The following is a 20,802-nucleotide window of genomic DNA, read 5'->3' on the forward strand; positions in this document are numbered from 1 at the left end:
GTGTATGTGTGTATGTGTGTGTGTGTGTGTGTGTAGTATGAATACATATATATATATAATTAAACATATATGTAATTTTTATTTTTATATATGTAAATTTATATACTGTATATATTACTTTATTACCTTGAGTTTGATTATAGGTTTTTATATAGATACTTTTTAGAAGATATAAATTTTTAGAGTAAGGGCATTAGGTAGGCCTGTTGAGAGCTATTGTAACTCTTTGAAGCAATGATTTAGTGACATTCTCTTTGACCTGCCCAAAATACTGTAGTTGTGTCTAATGGTTGCAAATCACAGTCTTTGATCCAAACAGTCACAGATGTTAACCACCTCACCCTTTATTTGTCGTGTATGTACTTGGAGTCAGTTTAAAAGAAAATTAGAACAAGCTTAAAGGAGCCCATTGGTGAGATGTTGGCTGTTGGGACATTTGAAAGATAAGGCACGTGATTCTGGAAAACAAGGTTGGATGTGGAGTAACTCAGTTCATTTCCCCTCTGTTTCCTGTGTGTTCTTCTGTGAGACAGCGGAAGGGAGGCACTGGATTTGGAGCCAGAAAATGAGGGTTCCAGTCACGTATTCTCTGGAGAAGCTACTCAAGTGTATGATCTTCGCTTAGACTCTAGTTTTCTTGTTTGTGAATCAGAGAGAATAGTATATATATATTTATCATTAGGTTGTTTTGAGAAGATAGTCAGTGGGAGAGAATAATAACTGATGTATGTGAAAACACTTTATTACTGTTAATTATTTATTTTCTTGATCATCATTTTTTAAGTTCAAAACCATTGTCAAGTCTAAAGGGTAGTAGAAAAAACACTATTTGGGGCTCTGTACCTTTAAATAGTACAAAGTCCAGGGAGCAGCAGTGGGACTGGGAGTTGGCCAGTTCATGAGATGCAGAAGAGGGAGAAGGGAGCTTTGTGTTTCCCCAGCTTCCTGGCTGCACTGACTGGCTTGTGCTCTGGTTGATGCCCAAGACCAGAGAACAGTAGAATGGGAAGTTTGTTTGTTTATGTTTCTTCTCCTCACTGCAGACACAGAAATTAAAGGGGCAAAGCAGCTTGTCTGCAGCAGGGTTCCAAACTGGCAAACCTCATTGATGTGTTTGCTTTCTCTTCTACAGTGTTTTAAAATATACTTGAATTAGTTGCCAAAGCTTAAAATATTGAGAGAGTTTGCATACAGCTGTGGATTTCTGACTTCTTTTGAAAACTAGGGAGATCTGGCAGCAATGAGCGGAGCCGTAACTATATCTTTTAGCTTGGGGGTACTTCTCTAGTTCTCAGTTTACACTTTGCCCATTCCATGCCTTGCCTCCTATAATAACAATTAATTCACCAGAAACAAATGTGCCGTTTAATGAGAAAGCCCCCCCCTTTTTTTAAAAGAGACTATTTCTGAGGTTACAAATGGATTGCTGATCCTGAGCGTTTACTTCCCATAAAGGTTTCTTGTCAGCAAAGGCTATACCCTCAGTGTAACAGCTACTGGTGTGAAATCTGCACCTATTGTACCTAACTTGTACCAGCACCTTATCTGCATAAGAAGCTTTCTGTATAAGGGGAAAGCGATATCTTAGAGAGAGTCGTAGGTGTAGCGTTTATCCCACCACAGTAGGAAAATGGTGAATGCCTCCTAAATTCCAACGGGCACACCGAGAAAAACAGACAAAATAGGTGGACGAAAGTTTTAAAAGTATATGGCCAAACAGAACGTTAAAGCTGGGAGTGAAAACTTCATTTTCTACAACTTTGAACTGACAACACTTAGGACAGACTTATTCATCTCAGTTTGTCTGAAGAATTTCCAACCTGAGAGAGGAAAACGAAAACAAACATGAAGGACACACAACCCCCAAATACCATGTAAGTGAAAGTATCAGACACTATTTCAGTCATATAAAGGGACCGTCGGGAGTGACATGTTCTCTAACATCGAAAGGTAGAATAGAGCTAGCCTGTGAGTAGGAAAAGCCTGATAATACCTCAGAGAAAGTTGATGCCTTTTGAAAGTGTGAGGCTAATTAAGATGACTGCAGCAGTACCAAAATAAAAACAAATGGGTGAAGAAATAACACTTATAATTATTTTTTTCTGGCATAAATGACAAAAATTTCAAAGTTCTGATGATTGTACTAATTTATTAAGTCTAGGGATGAAGTGGAAAGTTGACAGGCTTGAGTGTTTTGATATGATAGGATTTTTATTGTTAAAAGGATTTTATAGAGGATTGATACAATTATGATATGAGGTTTCTATAAATACCTTTTAAAGCTCAGTTGTAGCAATTAAATTTTAAAAGATAGTACAAATATTAAAACATTTCAGGTCATCAAATATTTTGGTAAAAAGTACAAAAATCTCTTTAAACATTGGACCTTTCATAAGGTAGGCTGAGACCATAGTAAAATGAAGCACACCCACACACTTAACTGCTAAGGCAAGCTAAGCACATAAAAAGCAACACTGGAAAATAATTTGTGCTATTAACGTATTAAAAAATAAACATAAGGTGTCCCTCTATTTCTCAAATTATTCACAAAATATGCAAAGAAGCTGTGAACCAAAAGTGATAGGAATCCCAAAAACATTCAAACATTTTTTGAAATATTTTGTTTTAGGATAAATACACTGGATAATTTTTTAGGAAATATGATTTATATAAATACTGTTATCTTTTCTACTAAATCATAAGCTTTCCAATGGCAAAGTTGCTTCCAAGTCTATGAAAACTTATACTCTTGGTATATATAATTGAGCTTATTAAATTACTGCATACATATGAATAGACTGTTTACATTTAACTTATAGGAACCAAGAATATACCTTAAAATGTGAACTGTGCAATAAAAGAACTAATATTATAAATTTTGTTTACAGTAAAAATGAAAAAAAAAAGGTTGCAACCAGTCACTTTGCTTCCTCAGCACAACTGAGAAAAAATCAGGCTATAACATTAGCCCCATAAAACACATTTACATCACATAAGTATCTATAGCAATGAAGGTCTTTGTGACCTATTTTACAGATATCATAAAAGAAATGTTCGTAATCAACTACTCTGCATCCTAAGCATATAATCCACTGGTATTTATTTTACATTATAAGGCATATTTTTCATCATGCTACAGCTTTGCTATATTCTGAGTTTAACTCAGTATCTCAAGTGACAAGTTATTCCAAGGTAGCAAATTGGGAGTCCTAGGAAGGAGATATTTTTTAATTGATTCCATCTTAAGGGAATATTCTTATTTCTAAGGTGACCTGAATGAGTACATGAATATCTTTAAGCATCAAGCATATTATTAGGGAGTAACTAGTGTCCTGGTGCATGAAATATGTGTGTGTGTGTGTGGGGGGGGGGGTGTTGTCCCTCAGCCTGGCCTGCACCCTCTCCAATCTGGGACTCCACAGGGATCAGGCCCTTATTTTTGTGTAACTGTGTGGCGTCTTCCTGCTCCACCTCTGGCATTTAGTATTCCTTTGTCAGAATAACTGGACTCTACTATAACAATTGCAATTGCTGAAAGCAGATATAATAATTGGGAAGATTAATAAGACATCTAAATAAAATTTTAATTTTATCTGGGAGTGTTCTTAAAGCTAATAAAAGCATCATTGGTTTAAGTAGACCTACAGTATAGATAAGTAACCTCCTTTTTTGCCAAGATCATTTATTTTCACCTTCTGCAGCTTGATAGATGATAATGGCCTTTTCATGCCTGTGATGGTACAATTTGTTCATGGTCTATTGGCCTAATTTAATTCTGATACAGACTAACCCATGAATGCAGGAACTGTAGAGTCAGTAGACTGTAGTCTCTTTTTTAAAAGCAATGTAGCTCAACATTTCCATATGTCCTGTATAAAAGGATATTCAGTCTTTGTATATGTGAAGAAATAGTGCAATCATTGAAATGCTGACACATTTTAACAATAAAAAGAAATATGGGAAAAATATTCTCTTGAAATACCACTCCGTAGAATATACACAAGAGTGCCTGGAATTTTATGAAACAATGATCCTTGAAATCAACTTTTTAAATTGATTGTAAACGGACATATGGCAAGATTAAGAATACTTTTAGGGGAACTTATTCTAGAACATGTTATTTTATAAAAAGTGTTGGAAATTTCTCACTTGAATTGATGAAAGATTAGTGTCATAGTGACCACTACAGGAGAACAATTTAATGTGGCTATATTTAGTAAAAACATGAAGGGCTCACTCATTTTAGAGTGCTGAAAACTGTCCCAAACCATATTTTCTTTAGTCCACTGGAAACATTTGTTTATAAGACTACAGTGCCTTTTTTTGGTAAAGTTACACACAGAGCACGCAGATTTGCAGGGCTGCTGATTCGTATGTTGGAGTTGCCACACCCACATAAGGCAGACTTTTTTCAGGTAGAAAGTTACAAGGGAGACACTGGATCTCCATTGTCTAGATCTGGTGGTAGCTTATCCACGGGTACACAGAGTACCTATGACTCTCAAATTCACTGTGCTAGTTTTAGGGATTATTTTTACTATTATTTTTCAATTTTGCAAAGTCTCTCTACTTTACCTTGTTTATCAAGATATCACCATAAATTTTATTGGTGCTATATTGCTTTTGTTTTTATTTTAAATATTATTTTTTGAATACCAAGTTTAAAGGAAAGCTAACAACAACTTGTGTCACTGAAAAGATGTGTGCATGGAAAAGTAAATTTGCAGAGAAACATATAATTCATTTTATATTAATTGTTTTTAAGATAAAACTTTCAACTACTTAATTAAATAGCCTACCAGCTTCATATGAATTAACTTTTCTTCCATTTTAACTGGAAACATATTTTTGTATCTACCTATATTTATATATTTATTTTTTTCGTTTATATGTTGCTTATAAGATAGTTTATGCTTATATTTCTAGATTAGTATTTTTTCACACAAAACGATTCTATCTTTAAACATTAGTCTTTTCAGAAATAAAATTCTCATCAGGAAGATTTTATAAATGTCCTCTATTACATTTTTTAAAAAGTATCTATATATTTAATTTTTAGTTATTCTCACTTTTAAATATTTATTATAAAAATGTTCAAATACACAAATTAAAAGGAATTGCATAATAAACTCCTTCACAAAACTTCAATATAAATACATTGTCTTGGTATAATAATGTTTACATTTATTTCACAGCAGTTTAATTAATTTATTCAAATATTTGGCAGTTAAACAATAAATAATTTGGATGTTGTTTTGTGCCTATGGTCCGGTCCCACCACCAGGGTTGTGGAATCTCCTAAAGCTACCCATGAAACTAAATTTATTAAAAATATATATAAACTCATTATTTGAGATTCATGCTATGATATAAACCAAATCTTGTGACCTACTCCTCTGAATTCTTTTCTCATGGCTTTGACTCATGGTTACTTTATAAAGTGAATCTGGTTCATATACATGCTACTGTAACATTTAAACTTTGACATTAGCATTATTTAAAATTCTCTCCTCATTTCTTTAACAGTTTGGAGAGAATGAAGTTTTATCTTCTAAAATATTCTCTATGAATATGTGCATGTTTTTGCTTGTACAAACACAACTATTTTCTATGTGCTAGCCATCTTGTTCAATAAATTTTTTACATCCATCACCTCATGAAATGATCCCAACAATTGTGACTGTTATACTTTATCATTTACAGAAGAGATGATGGAGTCTGAGATTAATTATACTGGAGTGACAGATCCCAACCTTGATTGCAAGTTTGTCTGACAGAAAAACATATACATTGCCATAAATCAGCATTGACACATCATTTAATGACATTTCTTGAACTTCCATTCCTGTCAAGGTCCATATCTTCCTTCGCTGTTCACCACACTCTTTTAGCACATATACTTACTAAATTGATTATATAACATTTTCAATTGCCCTCTAATCATTTCAAATTTTCAATTCTTATATTCTAAAAGAGACCAAATGCTTCTCAGAAACTGAAGGCAAAATGAATAGTTTTATATCACTCAACATTTCCTTATATAGGCATCATAACTTTTTAATAAGAAGATGGATTTAATTGGATTCTAAATTTTGTTCCAGAGTATTGTTTTATTTTTCAAGGTAATCTATCAAATAGGATCCATTAAAACAATGGAAGAATTGAAAAATAGCAAATGTGTGCAATTATAACAATTTTCTTACCAATGATTTTACCATTTCTCACCAAAATGTGTTCAGAACTAATAATAAGAAAATTTACTGGACTGTCAGTTTACCTCTGGTCCTTTGTGCCCTCCTTTACCAAGTCTCCATGCTACCCACTGGACTCTCCTACCAAAGTAGAGAAAGCAACTAGCCATGCTCTGACCCTGCACTAGATGCTTTCCCTTTGTTATTTTACTTAATGGCATTAAAGAGTTAGATGTTAAAAGCCTAAGAACATAGCCTGGCCAGCATGGCTCAGTGGTTGAGTGATGACCTATGAACCAGGAGGTTACAGTTCCCAGTAAGGGCCCATCATTGGGTTTCGGGCCCAATCCCCAATGTGGGGCATGCAAGAGGCAGCCAATCAATGATTCTCTCTCATTATTGATGTCTCTCTCCCTCTCTCTTCCTCTCTGAAATCAATAATCATATATATATATATATATTATAATAAGGATATAAATTAGGCTGTCTAGTTCCCAATCTCCATCTGCCACTTGCTAGCTATGTAACCCTGATCAGGTAATTTAACTTCTCTAAGCTTGTTTTCTCATCTGTAAAACACTGATAACTAGCCATGGCCTCAGGGTCAAGGAAATGAGATAATCTCTATAAAGCTAAAAATAATAGGTAGCATGTAGTAAGCTCTCAAAACAATATTAGCTATTGTAATGATTGTAGAACTGCTATGTACCCATGTTATATAAAAACTATAGAAACTTGCATAAGCAGTTTAGGCCACTGTCAATTAAACATAAACCAGCCATTACGTGATAGCTTTAAAACTAAAATCTATGACACATAGCACTGAATGCCTATTGTGTGGAACTGTTTCTGTACCATGAATTTCTAGAGTTACACTTAGTATTTGGTTAAACAAAAAGTAATGGTCTTTAACTTAAAAACATGTATTGTAACAAGCGTATACTTGTATATATCAATGTACATGATTTCTATCTCTTTTTCTTTTAGATCCTCTGTTATATGATCTTTTCCACTTGTATAAATCTAAATATCATCTCCATGCTGATGACTTCCACACTCATGACTTCTTCTCTGACATTCTCCCTGGCATATCATACAGATTCCTGGACATGTCTCTCTTGTTGCCTTTAAATCTCACCGCCAAAAACATCAAAACTAAATTTGTGATTGCTATCCACACCATCCACACTCAATTACCAGCTCTTAAAATCGGTTTCTCATCATTTTCCCCATATCACTCAATGGATTTCTTGCATGCCCTCTCCCTATTCTCACTCTGAGTTTGCTAAAACAAGAAAAACCTATGAGTCCATTCTCACCTCAGATCCTACATTCAATCATCAGCTAGGCCTGGCAATTCTACCTTCAAAATGTGTTTTGAATCCACTTATTTCTTCATCATGTTACCACCATACTCCATCCAAACCACTATCATCTTTGACTAATCTTTTGAAATAACCACCTGACATAGCAAACCCTTGTCTCACTATAATCCATTTATATATAATATCATGTTTCTCTCTGCCTAATTGTGCTTCATATTCCCTTTCAATAAAATTCCAAATAATTGTCTTAACCCACAAGACGCATAAAATCACCCTCAACTTTATCTTCTTTTCCTTTGCTCCTCACTCACCATATTTCTGATACATTGGCCTTATTTCTGTTCAAGTTGACCACACCCCTCTCCCCCATTACTGCCTTTATATCTGCTGTCTATTTCCTTGGCAGGCTCTTTTCCTGCCCTCCCCATCTTTCTGTGTGACTGTCACCTCCTCTAAGTGCATTTTTCCTTGACCGCCGCCTCTAAGTAGGTTATTCACCTGCTGTTCTAATAACAAACTTTCTTTAAAATATTTAGAAGCTGTAATCACATATTTATATATTCGTGTGTTTATTTAGCCTGTCTCCTCCACTGGACTCTAAACCCCAGGAGGGTAGACAATGCATCATTTTCCTCTTGTGTCCGTTTACCTCGCCAGTGCTTACATAGTAGGCTTTAAATAAGCATTTGTGAAATGAACGACTGAAACAATAGCGTTCTCTTCTTCCTCAGAATTCTCTTCTGGACGGATTGGGATGCCAATTTTCCTCGCATTGAATCTGCCTCGATGAGTGGAGCTGGGAGAAAAACCATCTACAAAGACATGAAAACTGGGGCATGGCCTAATGGACTAACTGTGGACCACTTTGAAAAAAGGATAGTTTGGACAGATGCCAGGTTTTAAAAAATAATCTTTGTTCTGTATTTTCTGTTACCTTCCTCAGATAATATTTACATATCCAAAACGTTTTCTAATATTCATGCATGATGTATACACAACATTGAAATAGGCGGTGATTTTTGTTTGGTTTTATTATAACGGTGATTTTCTGGCAATTGGTGGCTTTTGTTTGTTTTTGTTATGATGGCTTTTTTTTTTTCCTGGAACAAATTAGATACAGGCTCACAAAAATATTTTCATCATTTATCTAAAAAATAAAATCACATCACTATGCTATTTGAGTGAGTTTTGATAAACTACTGAAGTATTTACCTTTCTGTAGGTCAGATGCTATTTATTCAGCCCTCTATGATGGAACAGGAATGATAGAAATCATCCGTGGTCACGAATACCTTTCTCATCCCTTTGCCGTGTCTCTGTATGGGAGTGAGGTCTATTGGACTGACTGGAGGACCAACACATTGTCCAAAGCCAATAAGTGGACAGGGCAGAATGTCAGTGTGATTCAGAAAACCAGTGCACAGCCATTTGACCTTCAGATATACCATCCTAGTCGTCAGCCACAAGGTAAGTGATCGTTATGAATTAACCACCCAGAAACTATTTTCACCTCCATCATATAATGTTTGAACCGTAAAATAGCTTTTGTAATTTAACAGTTACTAATATTTTATGTATATTGTATGATGAAAGTGGTTCAAGCCTTTATTTTAATTAGTTCAGGAATTTTTCTTTCCCTTTTTATTTATTTCACATAGATATTGAGAAATCTTAGAAATTAAGGGTTTGACATATGATTTCATTCATAAAACTGAAACTCATGAACAAAAACAACAGCATGGTAGTTGCCAGAGGGATGGGGGTGGTGGGAGAAGGGAGTCCTAATATAAGGTGACAGGAGAAGATGTGACGCTGGCTAGTGGACACATGGTGCAATATACAGATCTTCTAACATAGAAACCCACACCTGAAACCTATATGTTCATGTTAGCCAGTGTCACCCTGAACAATTTAATGAATAAATGAACAAAGAAATAAGAAATTAAGGGTTTTACACCAAATCCCCACATTTTCAGTCATTGCTATTGCCTCAGTGAAAGATACTTTGGGGAGTTTGAATCTCTTACCTGAGGGTGATTAGTAAATTAGAGGAAAACACCCAGGGCACACTTAGGTTAGCCCCCAAGCAGTCACTGTGTAGTATATTGGGAGAAGAAAGAAGGGTGTAAGTAGGAGAAAGAATAAATCACCTGCTTGAGTTTATCCATTTTAAGAGAACTGGGGTCACATGAACATGTCTGCTACCTCGCCCATGTATTCCACATCTTGGTGCAATAGTAATCTTCATATTGGTTTTGTGATTTTATTTCCTCCATTTCATCTTCGATCGTAAATCTCTCACATTTCTCTCTCTCTCTCTCTCTCTCTCTCTCTCTCTCTCTCTCTCTCTCTCTCTCTCTCTCTCTCTCTCTCTCTCTCTTCTCCTGGGATGCAATGGCCATTTGGTGTAACTTCAGCTCATATTTTTATACCTCTTGCCTGATGCTTTCCCATTATGATATGTGTCATAACTTATGGAAAACTTATTCCAGTGCAAATAATGTTCTCTTTTCATTAGCATATTTTTATGTGCGACATAGGATTCTTAGTTGACAAGCTCTTTCCTTTAGAGGGTACATTTTCTCCTTTCTCCCTCTTTCAGTGTAGATTAAGCAGATCTTCCACTTCACTGGTATTTCTGTCTTATGGACCACACTTCAAGCCTTATTTGAATTCATGTTATATTATCTCCTGCTAGACTTAACTGAAAATACCCACCTCTATGGTCCATAAATTCCATGGTTATCCTTCATCATTCTTGGGTAGTTGGTCTTGATTCTCCCTTGATACTATTTCTCCCATCAAAATGTCCTCATCTATAAAATTTCCTGTGCCATATCTCTGATGTGGTCTGATTGAATCTAGTTCTCCTCCCAGATACTTTCAATTTCTCCATTTCAATTTTCATATATAATTGATCCTTCTTTGTTGCATGGGAGCTTCTACATACCCTGGAATATGTGAGCAGTCATTAAATCCTTCCTTATCACCCTTAACTCCTGTACTCCTTTCATCCTACAAATCTGCAAAGTATGAGGATATCACAGGGAAAATAAAGATTATCATTGTTGTACTTAAGAGACATTCCATAAATATATTGGATTTAACTAAATTGAAAATAGTCAAGAAATAATGAGTCTGACCAGCAATGGGCCACTGGTATAATGAAAAAAGATATTCTTCTTTATAAACTCACTTCAGTGTGGAGGAGAACCTAGTAATAAACTACCACTATGTGGAGTACAAACACTTACAAGATAGGATCAGTTTTTATTTTTATGCAGGCAAAATATGTACATACTAGAGGCCAAGTGTACGAATTTGTGCACTGGTGGGATCCCTCGGCCTGGCCAGTGATGAGGGCGGATGGGGGTGTGTGGCTGGGTGTGGGGAGGGACTGAGGGAGATTAGCCGTCCTGGGGAAGGGACCGAGGGAAGTTGGCCAGTGGGGAGGAGGGACCGCAGGAGGTTGGCCAGCCAGACAGTTGGGGCTGATGGGGGGGGGGACTGGCCACTGGAGGTTGGCTGTGGGTGTGCACTGACCACCTGGGGGCAGCTCCTGCATTGAGTGTCTTCCCCCTGGTGGTCAGTAGTGCGTGTCATAGCAACCGGTCGTTTGGTCATTCCGTTGTTCAGTCACTTAGGCTTTTATATATATATATTCATTCCCTAGGCTGTTCAGAATTTTGTAGGAACTGTAATTTTTATGTTGAAAGTAGTTTAAATAAATTGGACCATGAAAAATGGCCTGGGTCTATGTATTACATCATTCCCCTCCTTCAAAATAGGATCAGTGTATTTCATTTATTAACTGACTGTCTGATTTGCCCACTTTAACATGACCCCTCACAAATTCATAGGATGGGAAGGCACATGACACTTTCCAGCTTTTCCAATATTTTCACATATATAAAAAGGAAGTGAGACATTCAATGTAATTCAATAGGTTGAGGAGAGATGTTCTTGGCATCTTAAATTAAAAAATGATTTATATGTGACCTCTCCACTTTGCAAAAAATAGGGTAGTTTTTACTCTTGTGGATCTCATTTAACATATATTCCCAGGATTCAGGGCAGATACTCTAGTCGTTATATACTTTTAGAGAATGTCACCTATAATGAGAACTTGCTATTTCCTAAGTGAAATTCAGTCGGTTTCCAATTCTGAGAACTATCAGAGAACATTCTATTTCCCCCCATTATTAGGATCACTGAGCATATAACAGCCATTATCCATCCTGTGATGTGCCTCTGTGCAGTAACACTTCCCATGCCAGGGAAAAATAAAAAAAGATGACCATTTAAATTACAACAATGAAAAGGGTGACCAAGCTCAGCATTAACGCAAGTACAATAACAATAGCTCCTGTTTTCTGGTGAATTAATGTGAGGTGCATGAGAAAATAATGCATTTTAATAACACATGGCATTCAGTGCTATAAAATTGAAATATGTATTTCACAAATTAAAGAAATAAAGGTTAGAAATCTTATTTAAAGTTATCTAATCCGCCAAGCAGGAAATTAATACAAGTGTTAACACTAGTTTTCTTACAAGTAAGTATTCATCATGTGTACAAATTTCCAGTTTGGTTATTGGACATTTAAGCAGAACTTTAAAAAAAGAAAATCTATTTTAGATTCTTTGGTTCTTAATGTTGTTATAGGAACTCAAGAAAATAGCTTAAACATATGCAATGTAAAGGAGCAATGGTGGCTATTTTAATTCTAAAATTTAAAGTATTTTATAGTATGAGGAAGTTCAGCTTATTGTTAATGGCATGGCGTTTAGAACCCAATTCCCTGGGTTTAAGTCTCAGCCCTATAATTTACTAATTGTATGTGCAAGATACTTACCCTCTTTGAGCCTCAGTTTCCTCATCTTTTAACTAGAGATAATAATAGTATCTACATCCCAGGTTTTAATAAACATGAGATTAATAGTCATTTAATATAGTATATTAAAAACAGTTAATATGTGCAAAGTTCTTAGAACAAGGTCTCACACATAATCAGTGCTCTGTATTCATATACATAAGTAAGTAAAAATTTAAAAAGTAGCAGTTGTTGTAATCATGTCATTATCCTAGCTGTCTTTTGTTGAAATTTGGTTGCATTACTTTTTTGAGACATTTTGAATACATTTTTCTCACATTTAAATAGATTATAATGGCCTTAATTGATTACTTTTCTATATTATACCAATTTGTTTCAAGAAAAATACCAACAAAAATGTGACTCATACCTATAAAGATGAGCAATATGGTTGATCTATCAGGAGAATGCAGGTGTGTTCAGATGACTAGACCATTGAATTATTCTGTCCACAGTTAGGTTAGCACCTAATGCCTGCTCATAGACACAGTGAGTAGCATATTCACATATACCAGTGATGGCGAACCTTTTGAGCTCAGCGTGTCAGCATTTTGAAAAACCCTAACTTAACTCTGGTGCCGTGTCACATATAGAAATTTTTTGGTATTTGCAACCATAGTAAAACAAAGACTTATATTTTTGATATTTATTTTATATATTTAAATGCCATTTAACAAAGAAAAATCAACCAAAAGAATGAGTTTGCATGTCACCTCTGACACACGTGTCATAGGTTCACCATCACTGACATATACTATAAAAAGGAATATTTAAAAGTTTATTTAATATCATAAAATAGTATTTCCAAATAATATTTCCCCATTACAGATAACTTTTGGAATGCAGAAAGCAGGGAACAGAGAAAATGTACACCCATTTTCCCAGTTCCCAAGGCAACAAGCATTTCAATATTTTTTTCTTCTAGTTGTTGCAACAGAGATGTTGAATAACACAATAATAAACAGAACTATCACTATTTATTGATGAACTACTATGTGCTATTTAGTTTTCACTTTTTCCCCAAATTATCAGAGCCATCTAATAGGATAGTTAGTCCCACTTTCCATGAGAAAACTGATACTCAGGGAAGTGCAGTGACCTAGCTCAGAGTAGTAAAGTTCCTTAAAGAAGCACGAGGGTTCCAATGTGCATGACCAATCCATAGTCCCTGCTCCATTTCCTTCTGAATTGAGAAAGCTTTTGTATCTCTTCTCATTTAACATCATATTTCATTTTTAATTTTGTATCTTTTTTGACACAGCATTCTCCACTGTTGTTATTAATTCCTAATGGATTTCATTTTTAATTAACTACATATTTCCACATCACATGTTTATCAAAAATGTTCTCGCCCTAACTGGTTTGGCTCAGTGGATAAAGCGTCGGCCTGCGGACTGAAAGGTCCCAGGTTTGATTCCAGTCAAGGGCATGTACCTTGGTTGAGGGCACATCCCTAGTAGGGGGTGTGCAAGAGGCAGCTGATCAATGTTTCTCTCTCATCGATGTTTCTAACTCTCTATCCTTCTCCCTTCCTCTCTATAAAAAAAATCAATAAAATATATTTAAAAAAAATGTTCTCGGCTATTCATTTATTTTTGGACATTTAGTTTAATTTAAATTTATTTTTTATTCTGTTATTAATAACTTCATTGCATGTATCTATACATATGTATATCTTCCATATTTAAGAGTTCTGGTGGGTGCTGATTGGTGCAGCCACTATGAAAAACACTATGGAGTTTCCTCAAAAAATTAAAAATAAAACTGCCTTAGGACCCAACGATTCCACTTCTGAGAATACATCCAAAGACACCTGAAAGACTCATTTGAAAAAAAAAAATATGTGCACATTGCAATGTTATATACAGTAGCGAATATTTGAAAATCGTCCAGGTGCCCATCAGTAGATGAGCAAATAAAAAAGCTGTGGTACCTTTATACAATGGAATACTACTCGGCAAAAAAAAAAATAATAAGAGAAGGAAATCTTACCTTTTGTGATAGCACGAATGAACCTGGAGAGTATTAAGCTAAAGTTAAGTAACAAATTTACATTTGTGAAGTCATCTAATATAAATATATTTTAGCACTAAACACAATTATGAATTAAATTAATGTTGAATATATAAAAACAGAAGCAGCAGCAACAACATCCTATATAATAAAAGGCTAATATGCAAATTGTCCCTTGGACCGGGAATTTGACCAGGGGGTGGGTCCGGCCTGCCAACTTTCCATGTCCCCTCATCCAGGCTGACCCAGCCCAATTGGCCCTGATCAGGGAGGGTTGGCCACACCCCACCCATGCATGAATTTGTGCACTGGGCCTCTAGTTTTATAGTAAAGCCTTTTGATCCATATGTTAGGGTGGTTTTTTTTGATAATGAGATTTGGGCTTGCATCATTAAGCATTAAATAAAAATGGTTTCATGATCATAGCCTTGTAGTAACAAGGATGATATGCACATATGTTTTTATTAGTGTTTTATAGCTATTACTCTTAATATATACAAAGATTAGCAGGAGAACTTCTGAGAGATTTATTTACTTTAAAACCAAATTTTTACACAAATCAGTTTTTTCTTCTCCACATTCATGGTTAACACTTAGACATTGTATGGTGTTTGATTTTTTCCTAACTCTGTTTTGTCGACCCAACTAGATTATAAAATATTTGAGTAATGGAGTGCCATTTATTTATTTGTATAAACTATACAGTCTAGCTAAATCATTCATAATAACAACATTAATGATTATAATAATAATTAGAGGCCCAGTACATGAAATTTATGCATGGGGGGAGGAAAGGGGGTCTCTCAGTCCAGCCTGTACCCTCTTCAATCCAGTACGTCCCTCTCACAATCTGGGACTGCTTGCTCCTAACCACTCACCTGCCTACCTGCCTGTGTGTTCACCCCTAACTGCCTCTGCCTGCCGACCTGATACCCCTAACTGCTCCCCTGCTGGCCTGATTGCCCCCTAACTTCCTCTGCCTGTCAGCCTGATCTCTCAAACTGCTCCCCTGCTGGCCTGACTGCCTCTAACTGCTCTCCCCTGCCAGAGTGATCTTTGCTAACCCCCTTTACCTTCTCCTCCCTCCCCCACCATGGCTTTGTCAGAAGGACTTCCAGAAGATGTCTGATTTAATTAGCATAATCCCCTTTTATTAGTATAGATACCACCTTTTATTTGCTAATCCTTATTGTAATTTCATAAGATTACTATGAATACAGTTTTACAGATAGAGAATCTAAGGCAAAGAGATGTGAAGGACTTTGCTCAAGGACTAATGGAAAGAGGATGATTGCCCAGTACATGATCTCATGGAGCTTCATCCCAGAGCTCTTGCTTAACCAGTTGCTCTTCAGGCAGAAGAAATTGGCTTCATGTTTATTGAGAATCACCTTGGGATAGTTATGTCATGTCACCAGATGGCAGTAGGGAGTGAAGTTTTATTGAGGCATTCACAAGACACTAGCATTCTTACCTTTTTGGAACTTATAGTCTAAAAGAGGAACAGACTAACTTAATAACTAAGATCAATAAAATAATCATTATGGATAAATTTGAGTGAGAGTATAGTAAATATATTTTAAAACTTAGCAGGGTGTGGTCCTAAAAAGACCTTGGGCTTAGCCTAGTTAAATTTCTTCCTCTCTGACTCACTAGCCTCCTTACCTGAGGCAAATTACTTAACTTCCAAGATCTTGTTTCCTCATTTGCAAGTTGAAGAAGCTAGCGGTAAGGATGCCATAAACGGGAAACCAGAGTGGGCAGAAAGCAGCAAGGTGAGATTTACGTGATCCCCTCACAAAGGAATTTCAATTTTTATCCTCTAGGATAAGTGATTGTAATGGTCTCAAACTTCAGTGTGCATTAAAATTACCTGGAGGGCTCATTACAACACAGATTTCTAGGCTCCACTCAAAAGCTTCTGATTCAATAGAACTGAGGTATGGCTTGAGAGTTTGCATTTTTAACAAATTCCCAGGGAATGCTGCTACTCCCTGAAGAACCCTGCTGCCCAAAGGGACTGAGAAAAACATTAAAAATAATTGTCAAAGCAGTGAAAAGAGCATATTTGCATGTTAGAAACTGAACTCCATCTGTGCAAGGTAGAGGTGTGGGGAGAAAGGATGCAGGTAAGAAACTAGTAAGGATGCTACTTCAATCAGGAGGTACCTGGTGCCTAAATCTGGGATATTGTCATAAGAACAGAGAGAATGATATAGTTGAGATATAATTAGAGGTAAAATCAATTAAAAACTAGTGATAGAGGTTTGTGGAGTAGGAAAGGTTGGGCAGAAAATAAGTAATTAGGGATGGTTTTAGTTTTCTAGTGTTTGTAATAGGCTTCACAATCAAAGTGTTACATAGAGACCCTGGTAATGGCTTAAGGGAGGTGGTTAGCAAACTTAATCCACCGAAGGCTAGATAGTATTTTAGGTTTTATGAGCCATATGGTCTCTGTTGCAAGTCTTCACTCTGCTGTTGTAGTGTGAAATCAGCCATTCAGAAATGAACAAGTGTGGCTGTGTTCCAGTAAAATTTTATTTATGGACACTGAAATTTGAATTTTATAAAATGTTCATGTGTTATTAAATATTATTCTGTATTTTTTTCATCATTTGAAAAAGCCACTTACTGGCCAGTATTACCCTCACCTGATATGGGGAGTCCTTTGTAAACTTGGAGAAAATGTAATTTTCTTCTTTTGTATGTACATCTCCCCCCATCCAGCAGGGAGGCCATCCTCCTCCCTGTCCTCTCTCAGCCCAAAGGTGTTTTCTTAATCATAGCCTTGGTTGTGATTTAACACCCAGTGGAGTTGAATTTGTTCATGAATCCAGAAAGATTCCACCACTCAGGTTTTTTTTGTTTGGTTTTTAGTTTTCTTCCATGTTGCTATCTTTAGCTGCTTTGATTGGAATCTTTTCTTGAAATAACTCAGGAATATGATTGCCACTTTAAATATAGTGTTGCAAATATTTTATCCATTAATTTTCACCAATTACAAATGTTTTTTCTCTCCTTGAAGAAACTTTCTCCTCTGAATTGAGCTTAATAATGGGAACTTAATAAATATTTATTGGTAAAAATAATACTATTTTCCAGAGACTATTTTATTTTACTTTCAAAAACAGGCTTATGGACTCAACCGTCCTTTTTAATTTTGTTCTGAAAACCCACAGTGACTGGTCAACATACAAACTGTTTTATATAACACATTAATATGACAATAACCCTTAGAAAAGCCAATCAGAACAGAAACACAATGAAACACAAGAAGTTTCTTTGCAATTACAATTGGATTAAATATACTTATAAAAATTACACTCTAAGACAGGCAACAGAGAATTGTTCAAGAATGAATGAATGGGTGTAAGTGAATTGCTTCACTTTGAGAGTTAGTTTGAATAATTTTTAGAGCTCCTACCTTGTTATCCAAAATATTATTCCTGTCTTAATATCTGTGTGAGTATAAGATTGTTTCCCCTTTTTCAAAATTAAGTTTACTCATCTGTAAAATGAGGGTAATTTTTTAAAAATATATATTTTATTGATTTTTTTACAGAGAGGAAGGGAGAAGGAGATGGATAGAGAGTTAGAAACATCGATGAGAGAGAAGCATCGATTCAGGCTTCCTGCACACCCCCTACTGGGGATGTGCCCGCAACTAAGGTACATACCCTTGACCGGAATCGAACCTGGGACCCTTCAGTCCACAGGCTGATGCTCTATCCACTGAGCCAAACCGGTCAGGGCTAAAATGAGGGTAATTTATTTTTATAAACAATAATGTCCAGTAAGAGAAATAAAAAATAATAATAATGCTTATAAAACACTTAGTACATTTTTTAGCATATCGTGATAAAAATAAATTATTCATTTTTTGAACCTTTATTCTTTCCATAAATTTTTATGTCACTTGCCTATCATGTGATGACAATACTAGAGACCCAGTGCATGAAATTCATGCCAGGGGCTCGGCCCTCACAAGCCCGGCCAGCCCTCACAGCCCTAGCCAGCCCCTGCAGCCCTGGCTGCCCCGGCAGGCCCTTGCAGCCCCAGCTTCATCCAGAAGTTCGTCCAGATGGTCATTCTGCTGTTCGTTCTTATTAGCATATTAGCTCTTTATTATATAGGATAAGGAAAATATCAGGCTGTTTCTGAATAATTTTAAAATTGAAATGATATAAGGGGCTCCAATTGCTTCAGAAAAAAATATTTTTAGAGATATAGAAATATTTAAATAAGAAAAATTTAAATACAGAAAATTTAAACTTTTCTTGACATTTTTAAGGAGCTGGCTGATTTATTTATTTATTTTGAAAAAATATAGATTCTCAGAATATTAATATCGTTGCTTCTTTAGGGACAAAGAATCACTTATGAAACTTGAAGAATGAGGGTTTTCATGTAGAGATATTAATATTTTGAGTTACAAGCAACATTTTTTTGTATAATTAATAAGAGTGTTTCTGAGAAAAAAGAAATAGCCTTTTTTTTTTTCTTTATTGGTTAAGGTATTACAACTGTGTCCTCATCCCCCCCCCCCCATTAACCCCCAACAAAAGAAATAGTCTTAAAACCATGTTTCAATGTGGTGGAGGTAAATGTTAAATATTTGCAGGTTACTTTAATTATTCACCTCCACGCTTTACTATATCAAGATCTAACTACTTGTCATATAAACCAAATCAATCAATCTATCTATCTATATACCCTCTTTCTACATATTATAAATTCTGTTTAAAATATTGCTTTCCTAATTGTTTAATAGTGTCTCTTTATTTCATATATTTAAATACTATCAATAGGAGACTTATGTTTTTATCATGCACCCTATCTAACAATGCTAATATTTCTAAGAATGGTAACCTGGGTTGGAATACTTAAATCAAACTGCTTCCACCTTTACTTATAGCTGACATCACCAGCTTGAAAGGGATGAGAATTCTGACTAAAGTGAGATGAAAGGCAGGTGATAATCAAAGCAAGTGGGGATTTTTGAGATTTAACAAAACTTGTGAGGCTCCTTTAATGAAATGCTCAGAACACCTTGCAGTACTGAGTGCCTGGGAGAAGAGGCCATGAGCAATGCAGAGGAGAAATGAGAATTGAAATATTCCAAAGACATATTGCTACCTCATTCCAACTGTTGATATAAAAAAATCTCCATGAAACTCAATCTCTCATCTTATTCCTCTTTCCTTTGACAGATAGTTTGTCTTCTGATACCAGAGCCAGTAATAAAGACTAGCAGCTAATTTAGTTTCTTAATGAATCCTCTGTATCATCTTAAAACCATATTATAAATTAATAGGTTTTATTTGTTCAACTGAAAAACATAGTTACCACATTTAGCATTATTTTGTTGGCAAATATAATACAAATATCAAACCACTAAACTTCAAATTAATTTATATGCAAGTATTAAGTTTAGCCACATTGTAAATTGATATTTTTTAAATATGGTACAATACAGTCTACCTTGGAGCAGTGGAAAAGATTAGTAAGAAAGGATTCAAAATTACTTCTTCCCCATTATAGGTTGTATATACTTGCCTCAAACATGCAAACCTAAGTGATTTAGAGCCTTTCATTCAGATCCATTAAGATTCAGAATCCATAGTTCTATTCCATGACCAGAATTTCTAAACCTCTTCCCTTTTTACATTTTGGGCAAGAATTCTTAGTTTGGGGGAGGGACAGTTGTGTGCATTGTAGGAAGTCTATTAGCATTCTCTCTGGCCTCTAACCCCCAAGATGCTAATAGTATCACCATTCTTTTTAAGCAAACATTCCCACATGTTGCCTGAGGGCAAAATCTCCACTATTACCACCACCACTACTGATTGTGAACCACTATTTTAGATAAAAAGTTTTTTGTGATTATAAAATTATTGTGAAGGTAGAAACTTTCCTGACACAAATAATTGTTATTTTAAATTATACAGCGAGTTAAATAATAGCAAGTAAATGATGATACCTGAAATATGTCTCCTCTTTAGAATGACTGAAAGTTCAGTGGTATTAAAAAATGTAACAGATATTACATCTTTGTTTTCACAAATAAATGAAACTACTATTTGTGACATTTACAAATTTTCTCTTTGAAGTACAGATACCCATGGAAGATCAGACAAGATTTAGTTTTTCTACATCAAATGTTAAAATTATGACTTGAAGATATTTATCAAAGGAAAACAGGATTTGAAATTAGTGTTTAATTATAAGAGACTTCTGAAATTTCTTTAAAATGTTAAACTATTTTCTAAAAATTATAAGTAAATTATTTTATTAAATTAGTAATTATTTTTGTACCAATAAAGTTCATTATCAGGATGAATATTAATTATAATCAAATAGGCTACATGTGAGGGAGGAATTTTTTTCTTAACTAACAAA

The 20,802-nt window shown here is 35.2% G+C and overlaps 1 protein-coding gene across 2 annotated transcripts in view; it reads left to right on the plus strand.

Annotated features, from left to right (window-relative positions):
• LRP1B (LDL receptor related protein 1B) overlaps nt 1-20,802 on the plus strand; it is a 1,698,272-nt gene that overhangs the window by 1,099,384 nt on the left and 578,086 nt on the right. For both annotated transcript variants that reach the window (XM_081095916.1, XM_081095917.1), the window contains exons 26-27: nt 8,248-8,412; nt 8,739-8,983. In XM_081095916.1, coding sequence (XP_080952042.1) covers nt 8,248-8,412; nt 8,739-8,983 — 410 coding nt within the window. The remainder of the gene's footprint in view (nt 1-8,247; nt 8,413-8,738; nt 8,984-20,802) is intronic.

This window comes from Myotis nattereri (assembly GCF_964212035.1).
Source record: "Myotis nattereri genome assembly, chromosome: 7".
NCBI lineage: Eukaryota > Metazoa > Chordata > Mammalia > Chiroptera > Vespertilionidae > Myotis > Myotis nattereri.